Below are 26,652 nucleotides of genomic sequence, written 5' to 3'. Positions count from 1 at the left end.
TACGAAGGTGGGGAAAGATAATGAATGATACGGTTCACGTGGGGGTAACTGTGAAGAAGATTCCCAGGAATGCCATCCGGCTGCATATAAAATGAGCCCACTGAGAAATGGGGTGGGACCTCATTAGCAGCCAGGGCGAGGAATGGAGCATGTCCTCTGGATCCGTGGTCCCTGCACAGGGAGCCTCCCAAAGTCAGAAGACAGCGATACAGGCATCTGCAAAGGAGCAGCAGCAGAACCAGGATCCAAGGCATGGAAGAGAATAACGGTCTCACTAACCCATGGAACAAATTAAGATCAGTGCTTCGGGGCAGGAGGCTGGCTTGCGGAACGGGGGACCTCTGCCTCTGGTCCTTACTTGGCGAAGTTGCACTTGGTGACTCACAAAAGTGGGGATGCGTGCCTCTGGGCTGAGGCCTACTGGAGTGGGGGGCCTCTGCACACTGATTGCAAGGAGCTGGGCTTGGAGAGGTCAATTAGAGAAGGTTAATTAAGACATTCCAGAGCAGACCCACGGCACCCCCAGGGCTCGGTACTCATTGTCTGGTGGGTGAATCAACCAGCAGATCTATCTCTACGTTCAGCTGCTGTGGATTGGGGGTGCTCTAACCATTGACGGAGTTTAGCATGAACCCCAAAAGATCCTCTGGAATTGGGCAAAATTGGGCTGGCTTCTTTCTGACTCCTATTGTGTCCCTCTCCCTACCCACCGGACCCCAGGAATCCAAAGAATCTGCAACAAGAAAGGGCTGGGGTGTCACATTTAAAATGCGAGGGTCCTTACTTGGGGTACATGGACAGCTGGCTGCTGGGAGGGCCGCGATCCTAACTCTTGCATCGGTTGGTTATTCTCTTCGTGCTTTCCTTCCGCAAGCTTTCTGCAAATTTCAAGTGAACGGAGACAAGTAAGTGCAATGATCTAACACCGCATCTAGATCACCTACGGCCGAGTGTGAGCCCTATTGCAGGAAGCAGAGAAGTGCTGGAGGGCCACGCCCACAGGCAGGTGCAGAGTATGTGCTGTGCGGCCCCCTCTACGCTCTCTTTAAAGCCCACACCTGCGCCCTGGTTTCTTGATCCTCTGTAGAACTCCAAAACTGCAGCAGACACATTCGACAGCAATGATCCTGTGTGTTCTGAGTGTGATGGCAAGAGGTGTGTCCCTTACCTGACACCGTACCTGATGTGTAGTAGGTAACTCAACAACTGTTTCTGGATGAACAAACCAATAGGCAAGCAACATAGAGACCTGTTTATGGAAAAGAATATGGTTGTGCTGTGAATTGGGAGTTGTGCTCCCTATATATCTTTTGTTGAGTTGAAAGTACTATACCTGCTACTAAACTGGGTGAAAAGTTTGGGCTCTTGTGATCATTTATAATGCACCTTTTTGAAATGTCACTGAACATTCTTTCAGTCCGATTTTCTCATCTGTAAAATGGGTACATTATAACCCTCTTGGCGACAGAATCACTTTCTAGAGTAAAACACACAATTCCTCTCAAATTCTAAAAGAGACCATTTATAAAATCTTGATCCCAGTGCAATTCTTTTATAAAAGACGGCCAAACTTTATTCTAAAACTGTTGCCTTTCAATGAGAAAAATGTGCTAAGTGTCACTCAGAAGACCGAGGTAAACCGTTTTAATGTGAATAATAATTTCCAATGTATGTGTAGATGATCAAATTGTCTTGAACGTTTTTCCTATCAGAAATTTTATTTTCTTTTTATCTTCGGCCAATGATATGAATCACGGTCCTCTAGAAATAAATACTGCCGTTTCTGCAGAGTTAGATTGGGGAATAGAACACAGTAGGGGCTGGGGGTTGCTGCAGTTGCCCCAGCAATTTATGTACCTTTTCTCAGGCAAACTCAGGCTGAAACCCCCTCACATTCGCTCCCAAGAGTGGGTTCTAGACATCTGTTCCCAACTGCACGGTCAATGACAGCCTATTCGTAGCTTGCGGACTGGCTGTGGTGGGAGTATTTTTACCCAAGCAATCCGTCGACAAATACCCTCCTTCCCCCACCTGGGGGCTGGTGGCTGGGCATTTCCCTGCCCAGCCCCTGCCTGTGATTCTCAGTGATGGACCCCTCTCCCCGCGGGGACTACAGAGAGCGCTTGTGAGGAGAAACGCGTCTCCCTGACTCTCACTTGGCTCCTCAAGATGTTCGTTTTTCAGATACATCAACTGGCTTCCATGTTAAGTCTCTTCTCTCTCTCAAGTTCTGGGTTGGGCCTTCTAAGCTACCAAGAAAGCTGGCGGGTTCAGGGAGGAGGAGGGACCTTAGGAAAGTGGATCATACGCTCCCATCAGTCTGGGACACAGAGTCTGAGGCTCCCTGGGATTCCCCTTCCTCCTGTAAATACTCTAACGCCCAGTGGCGCCCACCAGCAGCAAAGCCCTGAGTGCAGACTTTATGAGACTTCTCTCCCCCAACGCAGCACTGCTTCCCAGCTCCTAGCCTTAGTGCATGCTCCTCCCGCAGGATGATCAGCTGGGCCTCTTGCTGAGTTTAGGATGGCAGTGGGGTCTCGAAGCCTCATTCTCACCCTCTTCCCAGGCAACCATACGCTACCATTTGAGGAGAGACTCATTTTCATCTCTAGTAACCTCTCTGAGAGTCCGCCTTTCCCTTCACACAAGACTGGAAGCCGGATGCTAACGGTGCCTGGCATTTAATACCTATCCGGGGACCAGTAATTTGTCTTGGGAAAAGGAGTGAATAAGTAAATGCGTAAGCAAATAAATACACGAGCGGGCTCGTTTTCATTTCTTAGAGTGCTTTCCGCCTTTCTGGAGTCAATTTCTTGAGAGCCCTGGGAAGCGGCCAAGGAAGGGGTGGGGTCCTGAAGGAAAGGCAGCTCACTTCAGCTTCCGGGCCTTCTCATCAGCTGTCTGCAGCTGCCTCAGCCGGGTCCTTTCCCTCGGCGGTGGCAGCATGCTCTGCTCTTTGGACAGCTCCTGCAAGGTCTGGAGGTGACTCATCCTTTGCCTATAAATCATAAAGGTTCCCCACCTGCAACGCATCCCCAACATGCTCCGAAAAATGAAGCAAATATTTCACAGGAGGGGGAGAGCATCTTGAGACAGGCCAGGCAGAAAATAAACAAACAAACAAAACTAATAAACTCTGGGTAGGTAATGAGCCAACCAGGACTAGTAAATTGGCAATATGTTTCAAATGAGATTTTTGTTTAAAAGCAAATGACGCATGCTCCTAATGTTGGCTCATTCCATCGCCTGTGAGTGGTTTTCATAATTTAAGGCAAATGAGGAGCTCAAATGAATGAGGAAGTTAACTGGCAGAGCAAGCCAACTGAGGGGACGGGCACCCGGCCTATGGAGCTGGACAGGCTTCAATCAAACCCCCACCATGCTCAAGCCCCACGGTGGTGGGTAAGCGTATTTAACCTCTTCCATGAAGAGTGTGCAAATGAGAGTATCATACAGGATAACGCATGTGCAGTTCCTGGTGCACAAAAAGCTTACATAGTGGTAGCGGTTTTCGAGTGGGATTTTACTGCATGCCCTGATAGCCTAGTGGTTACGCGTAGGGCTGCTAAATGCGGGGTCAGCCATTTGAAACCATCAGCCTCTCTGAGGCATAAAGATGGGGCTTTCTACCCTCTTACAGAGTTATAGTTTTGGAAACTCACAGGGAGCTGTTCTACCCTGTCCAATAGGGTCGCTGTGAGTCGGCATCGACTGATGGCAGTGAGTTTGGCTTTTGGTTTTTTTTTAAAACTTTATACAGTATGGTGTTTTGAGGGTAGCATGGGGGGGGGGCAGTGATTGGTTATATGGTTAGTAATACTCTCAGGTTCCAATCCCAGCTCCACAAGTTGTAAGTTCAATGCCTTTGGGAAGATTAGCCAACCTCTCTCAGACTGAAAAAGATGTATGTACCTCATAGGTTGCTGTGAGTTTAAATGAGTGAATTTAGAAAATGCGCTATGGCAGAGTCAAGAATATGGCTATTATCAAAATCATGTTCTCCCCAAACCCAAACTCGCTCCCATTAAGTTGATTCTGACTCATGGCCACCCCATAAGACAGAGTAGAACTGTCCCTGTGGGTTTCCAAGACTGTAACTCTCTCCAGGAACAGAAAGCCTTGTCTTTTTCCCATGGAGCAGCTGGTGGTTTCGAACTGCTGGCCTCAAGGTTGCAGCCCAAGTCATAACCATTATATCATCAAACCTCCTGAAGTCACATTAGCTGATGTTATTTTAAAGTGTCTTTTCTGCATCAAGAGAAATGTAATGAAAATAATCCCACACTGAGAGGTTGCAATCATATTCTCAACAACATGTATATCTGGTCCAGGCTTGGTTGAGTCCTGGTCCTGTAGAACGCCTTTCAGAACCAACCGTCTCCATAAGAAACACGGGGAGAAAATTGCAAGGACCATTGTAGGGACCATTCCTGGGCCCTCAAGAGTACTGCCGGGCCCAGGGCCTGCAGGAGCTATACAGTCTGCAGGAATAGCCATTCCTTATTTTCTAAGACCAAAGTAGATCTCCTTAAAGACAAAGTCCTAGATCTCAGAAATAACAGAGGGGCCACTTGAGACCAGTATTTCATAACATGAACTGCACTCCGAGCAATTGGGTCTTAGCACGCAGCCCACTGCGAACAGCGTGAGGCAAACGGGCTCCTGAGCATTATGTCCAATAAAAGGCAGAATTTGTCCTGCAGTCTAGAAGTGTCTGCTTTCGTGGGATAAAATAAAATGAAATAAGTAATCCAAGACTTTCTTCAAGTTCAAACTAGCAACCAAAAAAGACTAGGTCATGAGGAATAAACCACCAAATTACCCACTGAGGGAAAATATGTTTTATCAGGAGAGCATGCATTCCACAAGGGCTCAGGTTCTGTCCAACTGAGTTCAGACCTGAATGTCTTGAGCCTTTGGTTCATGCAATATTAATCCCAGGTGGCCTATAAGTGTCAAGACTCAGCACCTCCAGGGCCTTCTACCTGGAAGGCTGTGGTAGGCTGGACTGGGATACAAGGGGAAGGTTGGCATAGAGCAGTGGTTCTCAACCTTTCTAATGCCACGACCCTTTATTACAGTTCCTCATTTTGTGGTGACCCCCCCAACAAAAACATTATTTTCGTTGCTACTTCATAACTGTCATTTTGCTACTGTTATGAATCAGGTGACCCCCATGAAAGGGGCTTTCAACCGAAAGGGGTCATGACCCACAGGTTGAGAACTGCTGACATAGAAGCACTGGGCTAACTTGCTGAACCTTCTGCCAAAGGGTGGTTGGGAATGAAGTGAACTGTCACACCATAGCAGGGAAAACGAAGCTGGGCCCTAGGAGTAAGAGCCATGGCTTCCAACAAGGGGATCAACATGTAGCAGGACAGTGGTGGTATCACAGGGCCTGGAGGGGAAAAGGTCCCTAGAACTGGTCGCCTGAACCACTTGAATAAATGATTTGGGAGCGTACAGGAGGGGCAACTGTAAATTAGCTTTCCATTTGATTGATTCATGTAATCCCTCTCCTCCACAAACATGAGTGCCCTGAGACTGATTTCTATCTAGGGGTTAAAAATATATGTCTTACAGCAAGTGGCAAGGTCGTGAGAAGGGTCTGACCCATGTCACTGTGCCATGGTCCAAATACACACCACAGCAAAGCAACAGCAGTTTCAAGACCGTGCCCACCGGGGTGCCAGCCACTGACCCGATCATCTGGGGAGCCAACAAACACCCTCACGGTAAGGAAACGGGCATCCTCTCAAAGTCACAGCTAATGATGGGTCTATAAGGAAATACACTTGAGGCTTAGACGCAAGATGGAAAATCCCGTGGCCACACAGCAATTTCACTCGTGATCAGGTTTGGCCCATCCTCCCGGAAGTGACTAGAAAGAGACCCTGCATCTCTGAGATCCGGGCATCCTTGGTTTGCCTGAATTTCCGAAGACTAGAGCCGTGGCATCCGTTCCTAACATTGGCCCAGGGTCTGGTGGTATACCTTTAGAAAATCTGCCTTGGTGGGCAAGTCAGAGATCTTCCCAGCATGCATTTCTGACTGGTTTCTTTGGTCTGAAGGTGAAAACAAAAGGTAAACCCGGAGCAGCTGAGGAACCGCTCGCCGGGGGTTAGACTAGGAACTCATTGGTGCTAGTTGACCTTGGAGATCAGCCTGTGGAGAGGCTCCTGTTCTCACACCACTGCCTTGCAACTGCCCTTCTCCCCCGGTCTCTCTAAGGTTAAATAGACAATGACGGGTTCCGTCTCTATAAGCGGTTTGGTTGAGTTGTGCAGTGCGCAGCCTGGACAGCTGTGCATGTGTGTCTGAAGGGGTCTGTCGGCCACATTCCTCTGTTCTGGCCTCTTGCAAGTTGCAGTATAAAATATTTTTAACGAGGTAGAGAAAAGGCATTTCGCTGGGAAGCAATTATGGCTCCTTATGACATACAACTTGGTCTGGTTCGTATGTGAAAGACTAGCTCAAGAAAAGTACATTTTGGCTTTTTGTTGTTGCTGTTTTAAAGTTGTCCCAGGATGCCACGCGATTCTCTTTTGAATGGATGCCCTGCCAGGTCCTGTTATACAAACACGTGAATGCCATTTCTGCTTCCTCTGGAAGGCCCATTAGCATAAACCTCACCGAGTGTCTGAGATATTAATTTCTCCGTACACTGACACAGCAACCGCGGAGCCACCCTGCAGATCTGTAAGCTGTGCGTCCGTTTAAACTTTTATGACTTTAATTTGCTACCACCTGGGGCAAAGGGCTTTGGAAGGCAAAGTTATTGACGCTCCTTAATTTCTTGGCAAGGCTTCAGTGAGTTCTAGGGCACTTCCTGCAGTCAGCTTAGCACTAAGAGATTTTTAAAGACAAACGCATTTAACATTTACGCTCTGTGGGCTTTTTAAAAACAAAGCAATTACTTACACGACATTAATTATATGAGCAGCCTCCTCCTGACAATTCAAATTTGTGTCTTTCAGAGTCCTTTCGGAATATGTACACATCAGGTGCTGAAAAACAAAGCAACAGCCCAGACAAACCTTAAGGAAGGGATCCTCCTTGGGGATGTAAGGGTGTAAAACGCCCATGTGCCTTGGGTGACTTGCGGCATTATTGACCAGGGGCCGTGGGAGCGAGCCTGAAAACCAAGCTCTGGGTAACTTTTTTCCCTTTAGAAAGGCTTACATAAAATTACATGGTAGCTTATGGAACAAGGTCCTGCTGGATGCGGCTCCCTCCGGCCTACGCCATGCAACACCATTTTCCATGGCGCTCACTGCCGGCTCTCTCGGGCGGGCCCTGGTACCCAGCGGTGGGGCAGGCCTTCACCTGCTCCAATGATATGCCAGCAGCTGTCTCCTGTGGTGGCCGATGGGTGTCCGGCAGGGCGAGGCAGAGTGAGGCATTAACCTCAGGAACGGAGCGTAAGGGGGTCTCAAAACACTCAATCACCAAGATCAGTAGATCTGACAGCACGGTGACAGAGGCTCAGACGGAATGCCCCAAATCCACCAGGTTCAGGAAATTCGAAAGTTCCAACCCAGCCCTGGCACAAGCCTACCTCGATAGCACCCTCCTAATCCTGGTGCTGTCCCACCTGGTCTCTACTAAAACTGGGCATTTTGTTCATCGTCGTCGGGACATCTTTATTTTTAAGGAAGTATGGTATGAAAAGAAGGATTTGTCTTGCTCGCCGAGTGCTGCTTTGGAGTATCCTCTTAAATTCTTTTACTCGGAGTGAATCACTCACCTGGCTCGGTCTGGTCTTGCCAGAGCCCCCAGGGTCCCTTTGGAGAAGAACCAGAAGACGCCTCCCGGGTGGTGCAGTGCGTGATAGGTTGGGCTGCTAACCGCCAAGCCAGCAGTTTGAAACCACCCTCTGCTCCTCAGGACAGCGATGAGACAGAAAGTCTCGGAAACCCACGGGGGTAGATACAGTTCTACCCAGTTTGGGAATCAACTCCTTGACAGTGAGCTCCGTCATCTCTTTTGGAGAAGAACCGGGAGCTTAGCACCCCCTCCTTCGGGCACTGTGCTTTGCTCCCCTCCCGCATGAACGCCCCTGGGCGGTACCCTCTTGCAGAAGACCCTCCTTGTGTTGACTTCCAAGAAACATGATGTAACACAGGGGCTGGGTGCGAGCTCTTTTATGTTTCCACTCACGTGAGGCTCTGCATGTGGCTGACGTCTTCTCATCTGTCTCAAGGATATTGAAATGTCACCACGGAGGTGCTAGCCTCCAGGTCGCCAGTTCAAACCCACCAGGCATTCCTCAGGAGAAAGAAAAAGTTTTCGGTTCCCAGGAAGGTTTACATTCTTGGCAACCTTGTGTCGGGAGGGTCCCTACGAGTCCAGACTGATTTCGACCGCAGTGGTTTTCGGATTTGGGGTTACTCCTCCAATGGCCATTAAGACCCCGCCCCTTCTCTATGCGGATCCCTTCCTGTCTGCTTTCTCCCCAGTGCTTTCGGTCATGTGCCCTTCTTCTATTCACTGACTTTGGGAACAACCACTGGGAGAGTGGCTGGTGAGGCAACGTGGTGCCCAACGCACCAAAAAGCTATTGCGCAGACTCCCCCAAGGACAAGTGCAGGAAGCCTATCAGGGCCTTTCATGGTGGCAGCCTGGCCTGGCCTGGCACGGCCCCCACGCCTGTCAGCTCGGTGCCTTGCGGTGACTCGCAAGTTGTCCTGTGATGCTGGAAGCTAGGAGACCGGTATTTCACCTGGTCAGGTGGACAGCTTTCAGAGGCCTGGCCAGACGACGAGAGACTAGGAAGAAAGACCTGGTGAGCTGCTTCTACAACATGAGCCAGGGACACTCCTCCGAAAAGCATGGAGCGGTTGCTGCAGCCGCACAGCGCTGGGCGCTGAGCCCCTGAGGTTGCACGGCGGTGGAAACACACAGCGACTAGGAGGACGGTGCAGGACTGGGAGGGGGTTCCATCTGTGGTGCACAGGGTCCCTGGGAGTCTGGGCTGACGCGACGGCACCCCAAAACAACCCAAAGGCCATCCCCACCCCCACCCCACCGCCTCACTGAACTAAAAAATGCAAGGCCTTGTCCTGTTTCCCTCTGGGTTTAGGACTTCCCTGCTCACGGAAAGGCACCGAAATGTTAAGGTCATTGAATGCCAACAAGGTTCCTCTTGGAGCTGCTCACAAAATTAGAGGCAATTCCCATGAGGGATGTGTGTCTTAAAAGGCTTTTTTTCTTTTTTTTAATTTCTCAAAGGAGAGCCATTTCTCTTGTCACCTGAGAAAGACTCCGTATGTCACTTTTCTGATCTACCAAAATAATAATAACTCACCTAACCAATAAAAATATGGCAGAGCTGTACAATTAGACCAGCATATGAAAATCTCGGATTTTAGAAGGAGTCCTGGTGCATCTTTGCACCTTGTCCTCAAGAACAAAACCAAACTCACTTCCATTGGGTCGTTTTCAACTCATCACCACCCCAGAGGGTTGGAATGGGACGTCCCCTGGGGGGTTCTGAGGCTGTCACTCGTAATGGGAGTCGAAAGCTTGGTCTTCCTCCCTCAGAGCAGTGGGTAGTTTCAAACCGTTGATCTTGGGTTAGCAGAGAGTGCCCCTTATGCCACCAGGGCTCATTCCTCCCTGTCCTAACGGGGATACCTTGATAAAGATTTGAGATGGGACGTGCAAACCAAGAGTCCCGAGGGTAGAAATTGAGTTTAGACACACACAAAAATCACAAGCCTAACTTCTCCAGTGGCACCAAGGAATTCAGGTTCACGTACCTTCTTTGGCAAAGAGGTGGTCATGACTAATACTGCCCTCAGCTCCTTCTTAATCCCGTTCCTCCTTTCTGACTGGTTCCTCACGCATCTTACTCCCTCGGCATTATCTTTATCTTCTAGGACACGCACCTGCATGCTAGCGCTTGCTTCTCAATATCCTTTTCCTTTAAGTACCTGCAGTTGCCCCTCAATGTAAGGGACTTTTAAAATCTCCATGGCAGATGGTCTCAGTGACGGGTTCTTGTTCAACATGCTGTAAAGGAGGAAAGAGAGTGAATGTTCAAAGGAGCTGAAACCGAGGTACAACCCAACACTGCTTTGGCGAGACGCAGCAATTCGCCATTACCTTCGCATGATGGTGTTTAGTTCCCTTGGATAGCTCTCAGGGAGAGAAGGTGTGTCGCCTTCCACGATTTTCAACACAACCGACAGGAAATTGGAGCCAGCGAATGCATGCCTCATGCAGCACATCTCGTATAAAATGCATGCCAGGGACCTGGAGACGAGAGAGTCAGAGAACTGAAACAAGGACATGGCCCTGGGTGAAGTGTGTCCCTCCTTCCAGACCCCAGCTGTTGGGGCACTGCCTGTGGACCACTGCCCGCCACTGCGCTTAAAACTGCACTTCCTTCGTTTGTTGTCAGTTAGAGACAGGGTGACTTCGAAAACACAAAAGGGAAGTCTGAAGGAACAGTGTGGAGGGAGAGCAACCCAACCAAGCAATATGCCTGCACCCGCTGTGGTCGCCCCGACTCATAGCGACCTGTGTACACGGAATGAACCACCAGCAGGTCCTGGCCACCCTCCCCACTAGGATGTTTGAGCCATCCTGGCAGCCGCCGTGTGGAGGGCCGTGCTCTTTCATGCTGCCCCTCTACTTTACGAATCATGATGTCCTCGTTCCACGGCTTCGGTCTCTCTTGATAACATGTCCAACGTACACAGCAGGCACTTAAATATTTGATCAATAAAGGACTTTTAAAATTAATTTCTGTGGAGGGAAAATAGAAGGAAACGAAATCCTGTCACCCTAAAGCAACTCGGTTAATATTATAAAAGCAAAACAAAATTTTGGTTTATCAGCCTAACCTTGCCTCGAATGTGCAGCCAAGCACTTTGAGAAGGAAACTGGCATTCTTTATGAGATTTCTGAATATAATCCATTTGCAAGTTGGGTGAAAGAGCAGCTACTTGCAGCTCCCATTAAAATGTATCATCTTCCTTTGGGGTATAAAACAGAATATTAAAATTCTACATCAACCCAATGCTGATTTAGATCGACCATGCAAATCAGTCACCTCTAAACCAACAGAAATCTTTTAAAGAGAAATGAGAAGACAATCCTGCCTGGCCTTCATATTCAGAAAGAGCTGTACTTCCCTGAATAGTATATTTATGTTGCTCACATGGACATTATGAATATCTTCTGTCCATTGCTTGAAAGGTGCACTGTCTCAAACAGCATGCTCTACTTTTCCTACTCTGTCTCCCACTGAATGTTCTATTTTCCTTCTGGGTTCTATAATTCCTTGCAGTGGCTGCACAGAACACACAGACAATGCTCACAATCATGGAGCTTATAAGGGAAGGTGACAGGCCACCATCCGGGTGAGAAATGCTCAGGATACAGTGGTTCGGTCAGGACATGTTGCAAAGCGCTTTCAGGGACTTTGCTAAACGCTGCTCCATTCTAAAATGCAACCCGAAAGCCCGCTGCTCCGGCTCGTAGGTCTGCCAATTTAGCTCCCTGAATGAAATGCCCAATGGCACCCACTCCACAAGCCAGCCTCCTGCCCCCAAGCCCTCAGCTTCACTTGCTCTGTGGGCTGGGAAGTGCACTGCCTGCCTCATGCTCTGGTTCTGCGGCTGCTCCTCTGGCACTCCTCTGGTGTCAAAGCTGTCTCCTGTATCAAGGAGGCTCGCGGCACAGGGATCTCCAGGGTCCAGAGGCCTTGCTCCACTTCTGGCTCTTGCTGGTAATGAGATGGTTCATCTGCTTCAGAGGTGGTTCATGTTAGCCCCAGCAGGATGACAATCACTCACAACTGAATTGTCTATGTGAATCAAGATCCTCCCCCACTTCTTACTTAGACCCATCAAGGAAAAGTCTCTTGGTGGCTATAACAAGGCAATGGCAAGAAGAGCCATATTAAATAATTCACTGCATTGCAAACAGTTAGGGATGAGTTTGTGATTAACCTGATAAGCTGTATTTTACATAACTTTCAATTCTTTCTGGTACCAGCAGGGGTGGATACATAAACACACATGTGCATGAACACTGTTCTAACCTTTTCATGAAATTGCTTATCTGTAAAAGAAGTCTGCATATATGCATGGAGAATAGTTCAGTTCCAATAAATAATAACAACAACAAAATATGTCAAATGGATTAGTACTTCACATTTTTTCCAAGGTACTTACACATGTCTTAACCATGTTTCCTAACTACCCAAGGACGTAGAGCTGATATTATACTTTTGCCCCGTGGTATCAAGGATTACAGGATCAGAGAAGTTAAGTGACTTTGCCTAGATCACATGGGTCATAAATGGCAGAAGTTACACTTGAATTCAGTCACTTTCCCCCTAGGTACAATGGCATTAGATCGTAACAGAGATATATCGAGGGGAAACTAAATGATATTGATATTAAACATTATAACTTTAAAAACTAGTGGAGGCCCAATAAAGCCCACCCATCTACCAGACTATTAGGAAGTGGTATATCTGGGATAGCACAGAACACGTAGAATTCCATGCTGTTGTCAGGTGCCACTACGCCGGCGCTTACTCATGGCGACCCACGTACAGGGGCGTGAAGCCCGGCCTGACCCCACAGCGTTCTCACACTTGTTATACAGAAGCCCACCGTTGCAGCCATGGGGTCAGCCCATCATGCTCCTTTTTCGCGGCTCAAACAGGATGTCCTTCTCCAAGGGCCGGTCTCTGCTGCTAACGGGTGCAAACTAAATTCGACTACGTTTCACCACCTTGACTTCTAGGCAGCCTTCCGGTTGTAGTTCCTCCAAGACAGACCCAGGTGTTCTTCTGGCAATCCAAGGCGCTTTCAATGTTCTTGACCAACCTCACGATCAAAGGCAGCAATTCTTCTGCAGTCTCCCTTAGTCATTAACCGACTTTGGCATGCATGAGCCATTTATAAATAGCCTGGCCTGTATCGGCTCTAAAGTGAAATTTCTGCTTTTGCATTGGAAAGAGGTCTGGTGCAGAAGATTTGCCCAGGGCCACGTGTCATTTGATTTCTTGACGACTGCTTCTGTGAGCATTGACTGAGGATCCAAGCGAAATGAAATAACTTCAGTCTTTTCTCCATTCATCATGTTGTTGTCTATTGGTCCAGTTGCGAGAATTTTGATCTTCTTTACGCTGAGTTGCAATTCATATTGAAGGCTGTAGTCTTTGTAAGTAACCTTGTACATTGTATTTTATGTGACTTTTAACATCTCTCTGGATTCTTTCTGGTACCCAGAGTGGTAGATACATCAACACCCATGTACATGACTTAATCTTTCTGTAGGGTTTTCATGAAAGTTTTTATACTTTAATATATATATTTTTTAATTTGGGAAGTCCACTGCCTGTCTCATGTTCTGCTGTTTCCATGAGCACTGACTGTGGATTCAAGCAAGATGAAATCCTTCACAGCATCAATCTCACGCGGTTTGTCACGATGTCACCTATTGGTCCAGTTGTGAGGAGCTAGGTTACCTTTAAATTAAGTAGTTAGTCATATTGAAGGCTGCAATCGGGATATTTATCAGTAATTCCTTCAGGTGCTCTTCACTTTCAGCAAGTCAGGTTGTGTCATCTGCCTATCACAAGTTGTTAATAAGCTTTCCTCCAATCTTGATGCTGAAATCTTCTTCATATAATCGAGCTTCTCTGGTGATTTGCTCAGCATGCAGATTGAGCAAGTGTGGTGAGAGGACACAACCATCACGCACAACTTTCCTGCGAGTACAAACCTTGCTGTCTTCCTTTGTTCTGTTTGCACAAATGCCTGAAATCAAGAATCCTTGGCTTAAGGTGCATAAATGTAAACAATCGCTGTATTCATTGGTCTTTCTTGTAGATGTACAGATATTATCCTATCATGGACAACACTGGACTTCAAGAGAGTTCTTGTAATGTTCTTTTTGGTAATGAATGTGACACCAATTCTCTTGAATTTGTCATTCCCAGAACATAAGCCACATGCTTGTCTGATTCAAAATGGCCAAGATAAGTCCCTTCCAGCTCAGTGATGCCTAGAATATCAATCTTTATGGCTCTATTTAATTTTTGGTGACTTTCAATTTTCCAAGATTCATGCTTTGTACTTTCTACCTTCTGACTATGAATAGATGTCTCCAGCTGTCCCTTTTCATTTGAGTCCTGCCACGTCAGCAAATGGAGGCCCCACACGTTTTGCTATATCCAGAACATGTCTACTTCAAATGAAGATGAACTACAGATACTTTGAGATAAACAAAAACCAAGAGAATTCATTTCCAGGAAAGCATGAAAAGAACTCCTAAAAGTAACTTTTTAAAATTAAGAAAAATGATCCCAGACACAAGAAGGAGCACATACACTGAGAAAAAGCAAGTCTATGGCTCTGTCTGAGTGAATGTGGACTCTACAAGACAATACGAAGATACCTTGTGAGAATCCAAAAAGTACGTTAGACAGAAATAGTGCCAAAGAAATAAAACTAATCATCTGGATGCTAATTAAGATATGTGTTAGTCTGCGGAGACTAGAAAAACAAATTCATAGACACTCATATGTGTATAAGAAAGAGCTTTATGTACAAGAGCAATTGAATATTGAGAAAACATCCCAGCCCAGTCCAGATCAAGTCCACAAGTCCGTTAATAGTTCATGTCTTGATACCAATCTATAAATTCCTCTTCAGACTCATATAACATATGCAATGATGCCCGAATGCAGGAAGATCATAGGCCAATGGGTGGAAAGTCTTGTGGATCCAGTGGCGGTGTAATCATCTCAGCACTGGCAGGGGTCTCCACATGGCTCCTTCAGCTTAAGGGCTCTAGCATAGCTCCATGTGTCTTCTCAACAGGAATGTCTCACAGGGAGTGTCTGTGTGTCCCACCTCCAGGGAGCTATTTATCTCCTTAGAGCCTCCAAATGAGGTCATCAAGCTGCGACCTGATTGACAGGCTAGACTCCACCCTTCCACAAGTTGACACCAGATTATCTAACTACCACAAGACACAAGATACAAAAACTTATTAAATGAAGGTAGATTAAGGCTTATGCAAAAAAAAAAAAAAAAAGGTAGGGGCTTATACAGATAACAGGGTTTCTAGGGCTGGTAGAGGTGAGGGCTGAGAGATAGGGACAGTGAGGGGGTTGAGGGAGCAAACAATGTATGTGGGAGGGGAGAGGGAGCACTTTCTAAGACTGATGATGAGTACACAACTCAATTTAAAAGTGATTTAACCATGAGGTTGCGGGGAAGGAGGTAAATGTTCTAAAATTTATTGTGGTAACGATTGTACAATTCTTCTTATCATGACTGAACTATTGAATTGTGTGATATGTGGATTCAGTGCCAGTAAAACTGTTTTAAAAAAAATAAAAGAAAATCTATCAAAATTATCTCTTTGGAAACTCCAAAAAGCTGGGGGTGGTGGGGAGGCTTATAGAAAAGTTGGTAGCATTACATGTACATATTAGAAAAGAAGACTATTGAAGGTACCATGAGCTGCTAAAAGGACAAACAAGTCTGTCTTGGAAGAAGCACGGCCAGCACGCTCCTTAGACTCAAGGATGGAGAGACGTCCTCGTACCTGCTTTGGGCATGTTGTCAGGAGAGACCAGTCCCTGGAGGAGGACAGCATGCTTGCTGAAGTGGAGGGGCAGCCAAAGAGAGGCGGGCCCGCAAGGAGATGGATGGACACAGTGGCTGCAGCAATGGGCTCAAGAACAAGAACCATGGTGAGGCTGGTGCAGGGCCGGGCAGGGTTTCATTCTGTTCCGCACAGGGTGGCGCTGGGTCGGAACCAATCCATGGCACTCAACAACAACAACAACGTTAGAAAGAAAAAGTTGAAAATGATCTCAGCTATTTTGAGAAGCTAGAGAAAAAGAGCAAGTCACACCAAATAAGGTAGAAGGATGGAAATGAAAATTCAGAAATTAATGTTAGAGAAGCAAACATAAAACAAAGAGCAGATCAATAAATAGGTCAATATATTTAACAGACTTCTAGCAAGATACAGGGAGAAAGCCGGGTTTTCCTCTACCCATACGGAGTTACAGTCTCAGAGACTCACAAGGGCAGTTCTAGAGGGCTGCTATAAGTTGGCATTGAATCGATGACAATGACTTTGTTGAGGTTTGGAGCAAGGCCAAGGAACTCTGGTGGCCCAATGGTTAAGCATTTGGCTGCTAATTAAGAGGTGGGTGATTGGAATCCACCCGGCATCTCCATGCGGGAAAACATCTAGCAATCTTGTCCTATGAAGATGGCAACCTTGGACATGCAATGGGGCAGTCTTATTCTGACCCTCAGATAGATAGGGTGGTTAGCAAGTCAAGAGCCACCCATGGCACACAGCAACAACAACAACAACAACAAAATGACGATGCAGACTAACAACCACAAAATTGGGGGAAAGTACCTATTTATCGATAGTCCACATATTAAAAAAGTGTTAAGATGACATTTTAAACATCATTACTCCCATAAGCTTGGCAATTGGAGGAAATGAACCTGTTTCATGAGCACAATTTGCCAAACTGACACAAACTCAAAACTCACTGCCATCAAGGCAATTGATTATGACTCATTAGGACACCCGAGGGCAGGGTAGAACTGCTTCTGTGGGTTTCTGAGACTGTGATTCTTTACAGGAGTAGAAAGCTTCATCTTTCTCCCTCAGTTGCAGCTGGTGGTTTGGAACTGCTGACCTTGGGGCTAGCAGCCAAACTCATAACCCACCAGACCCCCAGGGCTCTTAAACTAACCCAAGAACGCCTGAATTGTCCTTTATCTATTAAACAAAGATCTTTTTTTAAGCACACACTTGAGACTAAAATATAACACAGATACTACATAAAAAGAAAATTACCATTCAATTTTTCCATTGAGTATAGATTCAAAATCCAAACAGATATGAGCAATGCACACATAAAATGTATCATATTTTAAAAATAAAATGATCATAATCAAGTAGATCTTATTTTAAGAACTGAAAGTTGATTTAATATTTCAAAATTGAAAGAGAAGACTCATTATCATTTTGATAGATGCAGAAATAAGGTTAGGATAATGCTAATCCTCGCTTGTTGAAAAACAGAAAAAAATTCTTAGCACACTAGGAATGGAAGGGAATTTCCTCAACCTGGTATTTTAAAAACCATAAGCATGTATAGCAAATACCCTTATTGATGAAATGTTAGGAGCTTATGCTTTTAGTCTGAGATCAGAAATGAGATAAGAACGTCCACTCCTACCACTTCTATTATAAAGAAGATGCACCCACAAAAAGTAATAAAATATACGATGATTTGAAGATACTAAACTTTCATTATTCTGAGATGACATGATCATGCACATATAAAATCCAAAAGAATCTACACTATATTAGTAAGAAAGTGGCAAGCAAGTTTGCTGAATACAAAGGTCGTTTCTATAAGCCAGCAACAAATACATTTAAAAAGTGGGGGAGGGGCAGTCATTCACGTTACATCACGAAACATCAAAGGCCTATGACTAAGCCTAAGGAAAGACATGAAGAAGTCTATACTATCAACTGTAATAGATTTCTGAGGGAAATCAAGAAAAAGGAGTGTCATATACTTATTCCTGAATTTAAAGCTTCAATAGTATTACCTCAGGTAATACTAATCAAAATCCTAGGAAATGTTTTCTAGAAATTGACAGGCAGATTATGAAATGTATATGGAACTGCAAAGGAACTGAGATAACCAAGACAACTGAAGAACAAATATGAATGGTTAATATTACCAAATACTTATTATTGTGAGTGTGATATTGGCAAATAATAAAAATAGAACAATGAAATAAAATAGATGGCTCAGAAATAGATGAGCACATATCCAATCAGCTAGTAATGCTAAGGTAACATTGTACTGCAGTAGACTAAAAGGTGGTCACTTCAATACATTATCTAGAGCCAACTGAATATCTATATGGGAAAAAATATACCTGGACACCCCCCTCCCCCATCTCACACCTTAAAGATAATCCAATTACAAGCAGACCTAGCTGCAAAAGATTAAGCTTTGTGATTTTAAAAAGACAACTAAACTTTGTTCAGGAAAAGATACTGTTCAGAAATTCACTGCCATCAAATCATTTGTTACTCGTAGCAGCCCTACAGAACAGAGTAGGGCTGCCCCTGTCGGTTGGTAGTTACATAATCTGGTATCAACTTGTGGAGAGTTGGAGTCTAGCCTGTCAATCAGGTCACAGCTTGATGACCTCGTTTGGAGGTGGTACAGATACAAATAGCTCACGGGAGGCCAGACACACATCAATCCCTGCTAGACATGCTTGCTGACAAGACACATGGAGCACTAGAGCCCTAGGAGCTGGAGGAGCCACATGGAGACCCCTGTCAGCACTGAGATGCTCCCACTACCACTGGATCCACAAGATTTGCCACCCACTGGTCTGTGATCTTTCTGCATTCAAGGTAATTGTAAGTGTTGCGTGAGTCTGAAGAGGAATTTATAGATTGGTATCGGGCATATGGGCTAATGTTGGACTTAGGGACTTGATCTGGACCGGGATGGGATGTTTTCTCAACGTACAATTGCTCTTTTATATAAAAACACAGATGAGTATCTCTGAATTTGTTTCTCTAGTCGGCCCGCACTGACACAGTGGGTTTCCAAAGCGAGCAATCTTAACAGGAGCAGAAAACCTCATCTTTCTCCCATGGGGCAACTGGCTGGTTCACACCACTGACTATGTGGTTAACAGCCAACCAAGTCAGCCCCTGCCCTGTGGTATTCTCACCAGGAGAATGAAAAAAGGAAAATCCAGTAAGGGGAGAGCGACTCACAAGCCAAATACTCATGAATTGGCCTCAATCCAGAATACGGAACATAGATTTTCTATACGTCAACAGGAAAAAAGCAGAGATGCCAGTTGAGAAATGGGCAAAGGACTTGAAGCAGAACAACAGGTGGAAAATCATAAGATGCCTTACATTATTAGTCACCAGAGAAATACAATTAAAATCCAGCACAAAACAGAGGTACACTTATCAGAAGAGCCAGGAGTATGATGGGAAAAAAAATGTTTTCTTTAGGAAAGAGAGAGGAAGCATAGATCTTACTTCTAAGTACAGGCCTAAGATTAAACCAAACACTTTCATTGGGACTGATGTGTATCAAAGGTGAAGGGTCTTCAAAAACTCATGGAAAATCTCCCAATCTGATTTTCTCACGAACTTTCTGAAGCCCCCCTTGTGTGCTTTGTGCTGCCCTATTATACTTAACTATTTCCCACAGGGAGAATCTAATTTGCATCTAAATAATTTCTTCTCATAATCACAGAGTAGCAGAGCTATAGAGGACTAGACACATGTACTCAGTCTAAAATCCCATATTATCAGCGAGAAAACAAAATGAAGAGAGAACCCCATGTTTGAGGGGCTCTGATGGATTGTGGTACCCATCAGTAAGAAGCCCTGGGGGCATAATGGCTTCTACTCCCGTGAAGAGGTAGGTGCCCTCTCAGAAACCCGGCAGGGCAGTTCCACTCTGCTCCGGAGGGTCACTAAGCATCAGAATCAACGAGAAGTCAGTGAGGCTGGATTTTTGTTTGCTGGCTTTTTAAAGAGCGCTTTCTGGATTTGGAAATCGTGGCTTACCCTGATAGAAGTTTTCCATGCAGGGGGGCTGATTTCCCAAGCCCAACTCAGGCCTGAACTGGAACCCCATTTCACTTCCAAAGATCCCTGGCACCTCAGACAACAAGCCATGCAGGGCAAGAGACCCTGGCAGGCAGGGCTCGCCGGCCAGGAGACTGGGGGGAAGGGACCAGAATGCAAGCACTTTGGTTCTTCACACTCATTTTCACCTCGTTTTCCTTTTTCAGCATCAATGTTGTTTTCCTGTTGTGTAGAGGGGGAGGGGGCTCAAGGTCTATTAAGCAGCCAATTGACCATGAAATCAAACTCTGATTTTACAAAGACATGCCTCTACCTGAGCCGCCTTTGATGCCGTCTTCAGGGCTTTAAAAAGATGTGCAATTACCTGGTTAAACAGACTACAGAACAATTATGTCTAGGGGCTGGTTAGGTAATGAATTCGTTCCAATATGGGACTACTCTCTTTGGAAATGCCCTCAGCGACACAGAAATCACTTTCCTTTCCAATTATCTGCTTCCCTTCGATCTAATGATACTGGTCTGTGCTCTGCTCAAACGCCTGAAGAAGACTGTGAATCAAGCCAGAACTCGTGCAATGGGGCCTGCTGTGGTCCCAGTGCACCTTCCTGAAAGGTTTGCCAGTACCTGAGATCTGAGGCAATTTGCTGACAGACACGACCGCGACACTTTGGGAAAGGACTTTTGCTTATCCTGTGAGCAGTTTTCAAATCCGTCTCATGTACATACATGATCTCTCTGTACCTATGGTTTTTATTTCCCCCAATTTCCATCTAGATATTTCTACATGGGAATCATTACATAAACTCAAAACTCATCACTTCCATCCTTCTGGAAGCATGGTCTCCTTCTTCACTACTCCCAGGTCTTAATTCTGGCAATACCAAAAGCCTTTGGCAAGAGTGGGGCAGGGGTGGGGGACAGATGGGGAGAAATAAACAAGAGACATTGGGTTTTGCACCGGAAGTTTGTTCATTGCATTCCTTTAGTTGTCCAGAATGCAGTCAACCGTGAAGAGGAAAGCAAATACATCCCTGGGTGGGGCAGCATCAGCAAAGGAAGGACAGACTGGGATCAGGTGCGTGCGATGCAAATTACATTGCGTGTGATGCAAATTACATCTGAACTCCGCAAGCACACCATCTGGTCAAGTCAACAGAAACTGCCAGGAGGAATCCTGAAGTGTGGGATGATAATAAATTGGAACTTTTAACTTGGATTTTGTCTTATCTCAAGGTAACTCAAATGACCCTTTGAAATCCCCGGTCCCCTCCCTCCCCCCCAAAGTGCACCTGTTCCAGAGCAATGCGTGCCTCGTTGGGCTTTGGGAACTTTGATTGATTCTCTTAACTCACCAACTCACTGCTAGGGGTCCATTCTGACTCAGAGCTAGATAACAACATCGCCCAAGGACTTTGTTAAATATCAGTTCTGAGTATTGGGGGAGGAAGCGGAGGCTGTGTCAGGAGTCCTTGTGGAGCAGTGATTAAGGGTTGGGCTGCCTAAATGGGAAGTTAGTAGTTCAAATCCACCAACTGCACCACAGGAGAAAAATGAAGTTATTTCTACCAGGAAGCTTTCACAACCTTAGAAACCCTACGGAGCTGGTCTTCTTGGGTTTATTCAGTCACGATGAGTTAGAATCAACTCACCGGCAAAGGAGTGGTTTCTAGAGCTCCCTGGAACCCTCATGCTAAAACAAGGCAGAGCATCTAGATGGCAAAACCAAAACGCCATGTCCAATTTGTTTTCAGTGAAGTTAGGTGGGAAGCCATCCTGCAAACCTTAAGGTATACATGAGTGTGTGTATATGGGGGTGGGGGTGGGGGGTTGGCACAACACCTGCACAGTCCCACCATCTGTGTGAGAAGCAACAGAGGGACGCAATGGACTTGAAGACTTTGACTGGAAGGCAGGGTTTCTGACCGGCTCATTCTGGTTGATCCTCCTACAGAGAACATGCCTGGCCGCCCCACATAGACTGAACCAGAATCTACAATGTAACAAGATCTGGAGCTCTGTGGGAATCACAAGGAGAGGTTGTTGAATTGCAGTGTGGTTCAGAGTAGAGGTGACGGAAAGACAAATTCTCCGCTGGGGAGTCAAATGGGAATGAAACGCTCCTGAGCCCTGCTGGAAGGGATCCCGATCCCTGGGTTGTTAACGTGCCCAAGGGCTAGATGAAAGATGCTAGGGTCGAGCCCACCCAGAGGTGGCCGGGAAAAGGTCTGCGGGTCTAATTGTACAAACCAGCCATTGGGAAACCTGTGGAGCACAGTTCTACTCCAAAGAAAGTATTTACATGCCCCAAGACACAGACTTTGAGGGTTGCCGGGGCAGGAGGTGGGTGGAGGGAGGGGAGCAATTGGCTAGAGGCTGCACGGGTGTTCATTTGGGTGGAAGGGAAGACAGCAGCCAAGAAGAAGATGGGAAGGGGGAGGGGGGGAGGCGGGGGGAGGGAACCAGGGCAAGTCATGGGTAGTCTTGATAAGTTGCTGAACGCACAAAGGGTTGTCTGATCTGTAAGCCTCCATCTAATTCAAAATAAAAAGTTAATTTGTTAAAAAAAAAAGAAGAAGAAGAAGCCACTTCAAAATTCCCCCTGGAGTCCAGTAAGTTAGGAAAAGTAGAGTTTCCCAAATAGCGGCATGTTTGAAACCTCCACGTTCAATCAGATGACCCCATGTGACGATCACATCACAAAGGGGTGTTTGAGCCCAGAGTGTGAAGGCCTCAGCTGAATGGCTCTTCTGCCCCGTTTCTCTCCTCCCTCCTCACAGCCCCTACTTGTCCAGAAGCACCCACCACATTGAGTTCCTAAGCCTGGGTCCTCCGCCTTGAACTGCATCTTATCCAATCCTCAGCACCCTCCGCAGGCATCAGCTACGCTAGAAAACAGGCTGATGACCCGATCAGGCCCTCCATAGCTCATCGCTCCCCCAACCCCCCTTCCCCCCCTACTACAGCTGAACTTCCTCTGAACTTCCTACCTCCTTGGATTACACTGTAAGAGCATGGGGTGACAGAGACCAGAACTCTTGCTTTATGTGTCTCTCTTTCTGTGAACAACCAGCTCAGGGGTGACAGGAAGGGTCAGGGTGCTAGATTGCCTGGTAAACTGTTTCTCAGGGCAGTGCCAGGAGGAGGAAGCTCTGATTTCTTGCATTTAGTAGGTGCGGCATAAATACCATGGGTGATTCCAAGCTATCGACACTGTCACTAAACAACGACTTGAGGGGAACTATGGAAATCGGTTCTTGTGGGCAGGTCTCCAGCATCTCATTTAACCATGAGAGTAATGGAGAGATGTCAGAAAAGGAAGCAGGGTAGCAAAGGCAGTTTGTTCTAAAGAATGAAGAAAGAGGTTAAAGACACACGGTAAAAGTTTCTGGGTCACAGTGACCCAACTGAGGTCCAGGTTCTTGGGTTCCATCCATTAAATGCACAGACTTCTTTGCAGACATGCCTTGGCCCTCTTAACAAAAAAGAAAAAGAAAAAAGAACACTATCATACATCAGACCAAACCCCGGGCCAGAGGCTTCTCAACTCCTGCTTTTATTGTCTTTAGACAATGCCCAGTTTTCGCCACCACTGCTGTACAACAAATCACCCCAAAGCATAGTGGCTTAAAAACAACAGTGATCAGTAATTTTGCTCATGAATCTGTTTGGTTGGAGATTGGTGGAGAAGGCTTGAATATGCTTCCAACTGAGGCTATAAGATCTACTTCCAAGGTGGCTCACCCATAGGATACGACTGACCATTTGGTACTGGCTGTCAGTTGAAAGCCCAGCCGGGTCTAAGGACCAAAGGTCTTGACTCCCCTCTTGAAGATGTCTACATGAGGGGCTATCTGTGAACTGCGTGTGCTTCCTCCAAATATGGTATCAGAGGTCTAAGAACAAGGGTCCCAAGGGGACAAGGACAAAGCTGTGTCACCTGTTTATGACCTCAACTCAGAAGCCACACAGCATCAATTTTGCCATGAGGTGAACAAGTCTGCATAAAGTCAAGGGGAGGGGACAGCCCCCGCTTGTCCACAGGAGCAATGTCAACATCATGTTGTAAACCAGAACAGGCAGACAGGACAATATCCCAAGACCCAGCTTTAGAAAAGAAGATCTGTCAGATGCCGCAGGGGGGAAATGGGAATGGTTTGACTTTCTGACCTCATTCAGAAGTCTCTTTCCTCAGAGACACAGACCCTCCCCACGGCTATCCTTACCTTTCCTTACCTGACATGCCCCTTGCCACCACATGCCTGCTCCTGACACTGGAGAGTGTCAACCCCAGTGATACCTCCTGGGGAATTACTAGTTTCCACTACACAGCCCCCTGCAAAGAGGTCCGTGCCAGAGCAGCAATGAAGGGTGGGGACTGGAGATGTCACACTTGCCAAGATTTTCCGTTTTAAGAATAAAAGCATGTTAGCACAAGCAAGTGTCCCTTTGCTAAGAGGAACAGAAGAAGAGTCGGAGCTAACACTCTTCTCCTACTTTCCCTCAGATTGACAGAATGAGGGCATCCCGTTTGGCCAATCCACGGTCTCTCAACAACAGCGAGAGGGAAGACTGTATAATTCTAACAGTCAGGCTTCGGGGAGACACGACTCCTGCACGACAGTATCAGAGTTGGCCTGCAACTCCCCCCATCCTGACACCTCCGGACCAGATCTCAGAGCAAATCCCTCAGAGCTCAACCCAGGTCACCCGAACACCCCGACGAGTTCCGCCCTCTACATTCCCACCGCCATTCTGACCACGTCCACCATCCAAAACAAAAGGACTATACGATCCAAGAGCGATCTGGTCCACGTCTCAAGAAGAAGGCTGATCAGGAAGCATCCGAGTTCCTCTCTGTTTAACGACACTGCCATTGTTTTGTTAGCACTGTCCTTTGTGTTCCCTACCAAAATGATGGATTTGACTTACTGACAGAGGTGAAATCAATTTTAACAGCTGGCCTAGGAACCCAATTCATAGACTGTATTTTTCCTGTGCGTGGGAGTGTTCAGCAATTACTTTTCTACACCAGCTGTGTTCAAAGTAGTGCCCTCCCTAAACCCAATTATCCTAACTTCCCAAACAATCATTTGAAAACTTTTGGAACCGAACCCATCTTTAAAGAGAGACGCTTCTGGCACTTGATGGCTATGCCCAAATAAATGCAGGAAGGTGCCACGGATGACAGATGGAAGATGAGCTCATCCCTGGGCAGACCCTGACAGATGAATGTATAATGAGCACTAGGCCCAATTCTCCAGGCGTTATAAACATGGTCCATAATAAACTAACGCAACACAGTGAGGCTCAGTGCAGGGGTCTTAACCCCATTCCATCTAGTTTTAAGAGTGTATCGCCCAAAGATTACTCATCGGATGTATGGGTCTGCCGCTATAATTAATCATTCTCCGTGGTTCCTTCCACTTCAGGGTGGGTAATACAAATTTCATTACCAGATAAGCCCAGTTGGATTCTGATACAAGCAAGGCAATTACGACATTCATAATAAAGTGGTTATTTCAGGTCAGGAAGACGACGAAGCCTCCGTTTGTACTTGCTGAACAGTTAATAATCTCTGCAAGGAGAGCTGACCTACTGCTCAGAGCAATAGATTAAAATCCGGATGCATTTTTTTTATTGGGGAGGTTTGGGCTATTTTAAGTTTTGTAGGAGACAGCACTTTACATAACCCCGAAGCATAGCAATATTGTCTGATATTCCCATAATTCTTTACGTGATACTAGGAGCAACTATTAAACAGAGAAATAACATAGTTACACCGCAGATGAAGATTCAATGCTTTTCTCTGTGGGTTCTGTAGTCTTAGTGTTCTAGAAGATAATCCATTTTTTGTGGTACACAACTACAGACACATGTCAAAGGGAACCAGAGTTCTTGCTACACGTAATTTCAAAAACATTCCCTCTTAGTTTAAGCCACTCTCCTTCAAATGACATGATGTAATATCTTTCTACTTCGTGTCATCTTAAAATGTTAAGGTATTATGTGTTTGAATATATTGAAATGCCCATAATAATGAAACTGGCGAGTGTGAAGAGAGATGGAGGCACATAACGGAGATTCAATCCCAAACCCAACCTTGGGCTGCTCAGACTGGAGAAAGGGAGTCCACAGAAAGCAGGCAGGTTTCTTCTGCAGAAATGGTACCATTTTTGCTTTTGTGCCTACGGGCTATTGCATAGCTCAGGGCCAGTAAGAGATGTTCAATAACATAAAGATGAAAGGCCTCTCTTCTGAACATAACTTTGCGGTTTCATTTGTTTGGGGTTTGGGTTGGTTGGTTTTCTTGAGGCGTCAAGGAAGGGAAGTGACAGGCAAATTGGAAAAGATCTCCAGGGATAAAAGCCCAGTAAGCAAAAATATTAGCAATAAAGGATCAGGAAAGCACATTGACAGGACAGGGTCGATGGGGAACTTCCCTATCCAGGTAAATCTTGTCTCTCTCTCTCTCTAGAACTTGGCCGACAACAGAGGAAGAGTAGGCGTGATGAGGTTTAGGAGTGGACGTAGCGGCCGTGGGTTAAATGTTCAGCTGCTGAACAAAAGGCTGGGGATTCCAATCCCCCAGCCGCTGTACGAAAGAAATAGGATGCAATCAGCTCCCATCAAGATCCACAGGCTTAGAAACTCAATCGGGCAGCTCTGTTCTGTCGGACAGGGTTGCTCAGAGTTGGAGTCAGCTCCACCCCGGTGGGTTCCGTCCTCGGAACGACCTTCGGAAAGTTCCAAGCCACGTCTGCTGTTGGACCGACCCTGCCGGAGTCACAGCAAAATTGTCCTTTTCACCTTCTCCCCTTCAGTGAAGCGGGTGAGGGCATCTTCCACACCGCTTGTCTTTGAAAGCTCAATGCTATTTAGATTGATTTGCATACAATAATTATTTAGTCAATTAACAAGGTTCTCAGCTGGTCCTTTCAAACTTAAACCAGCTGAGAATTATAGAAGATTCCCTTTCAAAGGAGGGGGGGG

The 26,652-nt window shown here is 46.2% G+C and overlaps 1 protein-coding gene across 3 annotated transcripts in view; it reads right to left on the bottom strand.

Annotated features, from left to right (window-relative positions):
- The window catches only part of NEK11 (NIMA related kinase 11), a 295,896-nt gene that overhangs the window by 176,657 nt on the left and 92,587 nt on the right, over window positions 1–26,652 (bottom strand). For 2 of the 3 annotated variants that reach the window (XM_030887665.2, XM_045297457.1), the window contains exons 7-11: window positions 10,108–10,257; window positions 9,936–10,014; window positions 6,922–7,007; window positions 2,873–2,998; window positions 785–878 (exon numbers count right to left, since the gene is read on the bottom strand). In XM_030887665.2, coding sequence (XP_030743525.1) covers window positions 785–878; window positions 2,873–2,998; window positions 6,922–7,007; window positions 9,936–10,014; window positions 10,108–10,257 — 535 coding nt within the window. The remainder of the gene's footprint in view (window positions 1–784; window positions 879–2,872; window positions 2,999–6,921; window positions 7,008–9,935; window positions 10,015–10,107; window positions 10,258–26,652) is intronic. The other variant, XM_045297456.1, reaches the window with a different exon arrangement.

This window comes from Echinops telfairi, unplaced genomic scaffold (assembly GCF_000313985.2).
Source record: "Echinops telfairi isolate 266 unplaced genomic scaffold, ASM31398v2 ScPeMD7_7420;HRSCAF=8458, whole genome shotgun sequence".
Taxonomy (NCBI): domain Eukaryota; kingdom Metazoa; phylum Chordata; class Mammalia; order Afrosoricida; family Tenrecidae; genus Echinops; species Echinops telfairi.
Note: the sequence above shows the minus strand (reverse complement) of the source record. Positions and strands in the feature narration are given on the sequence as shown.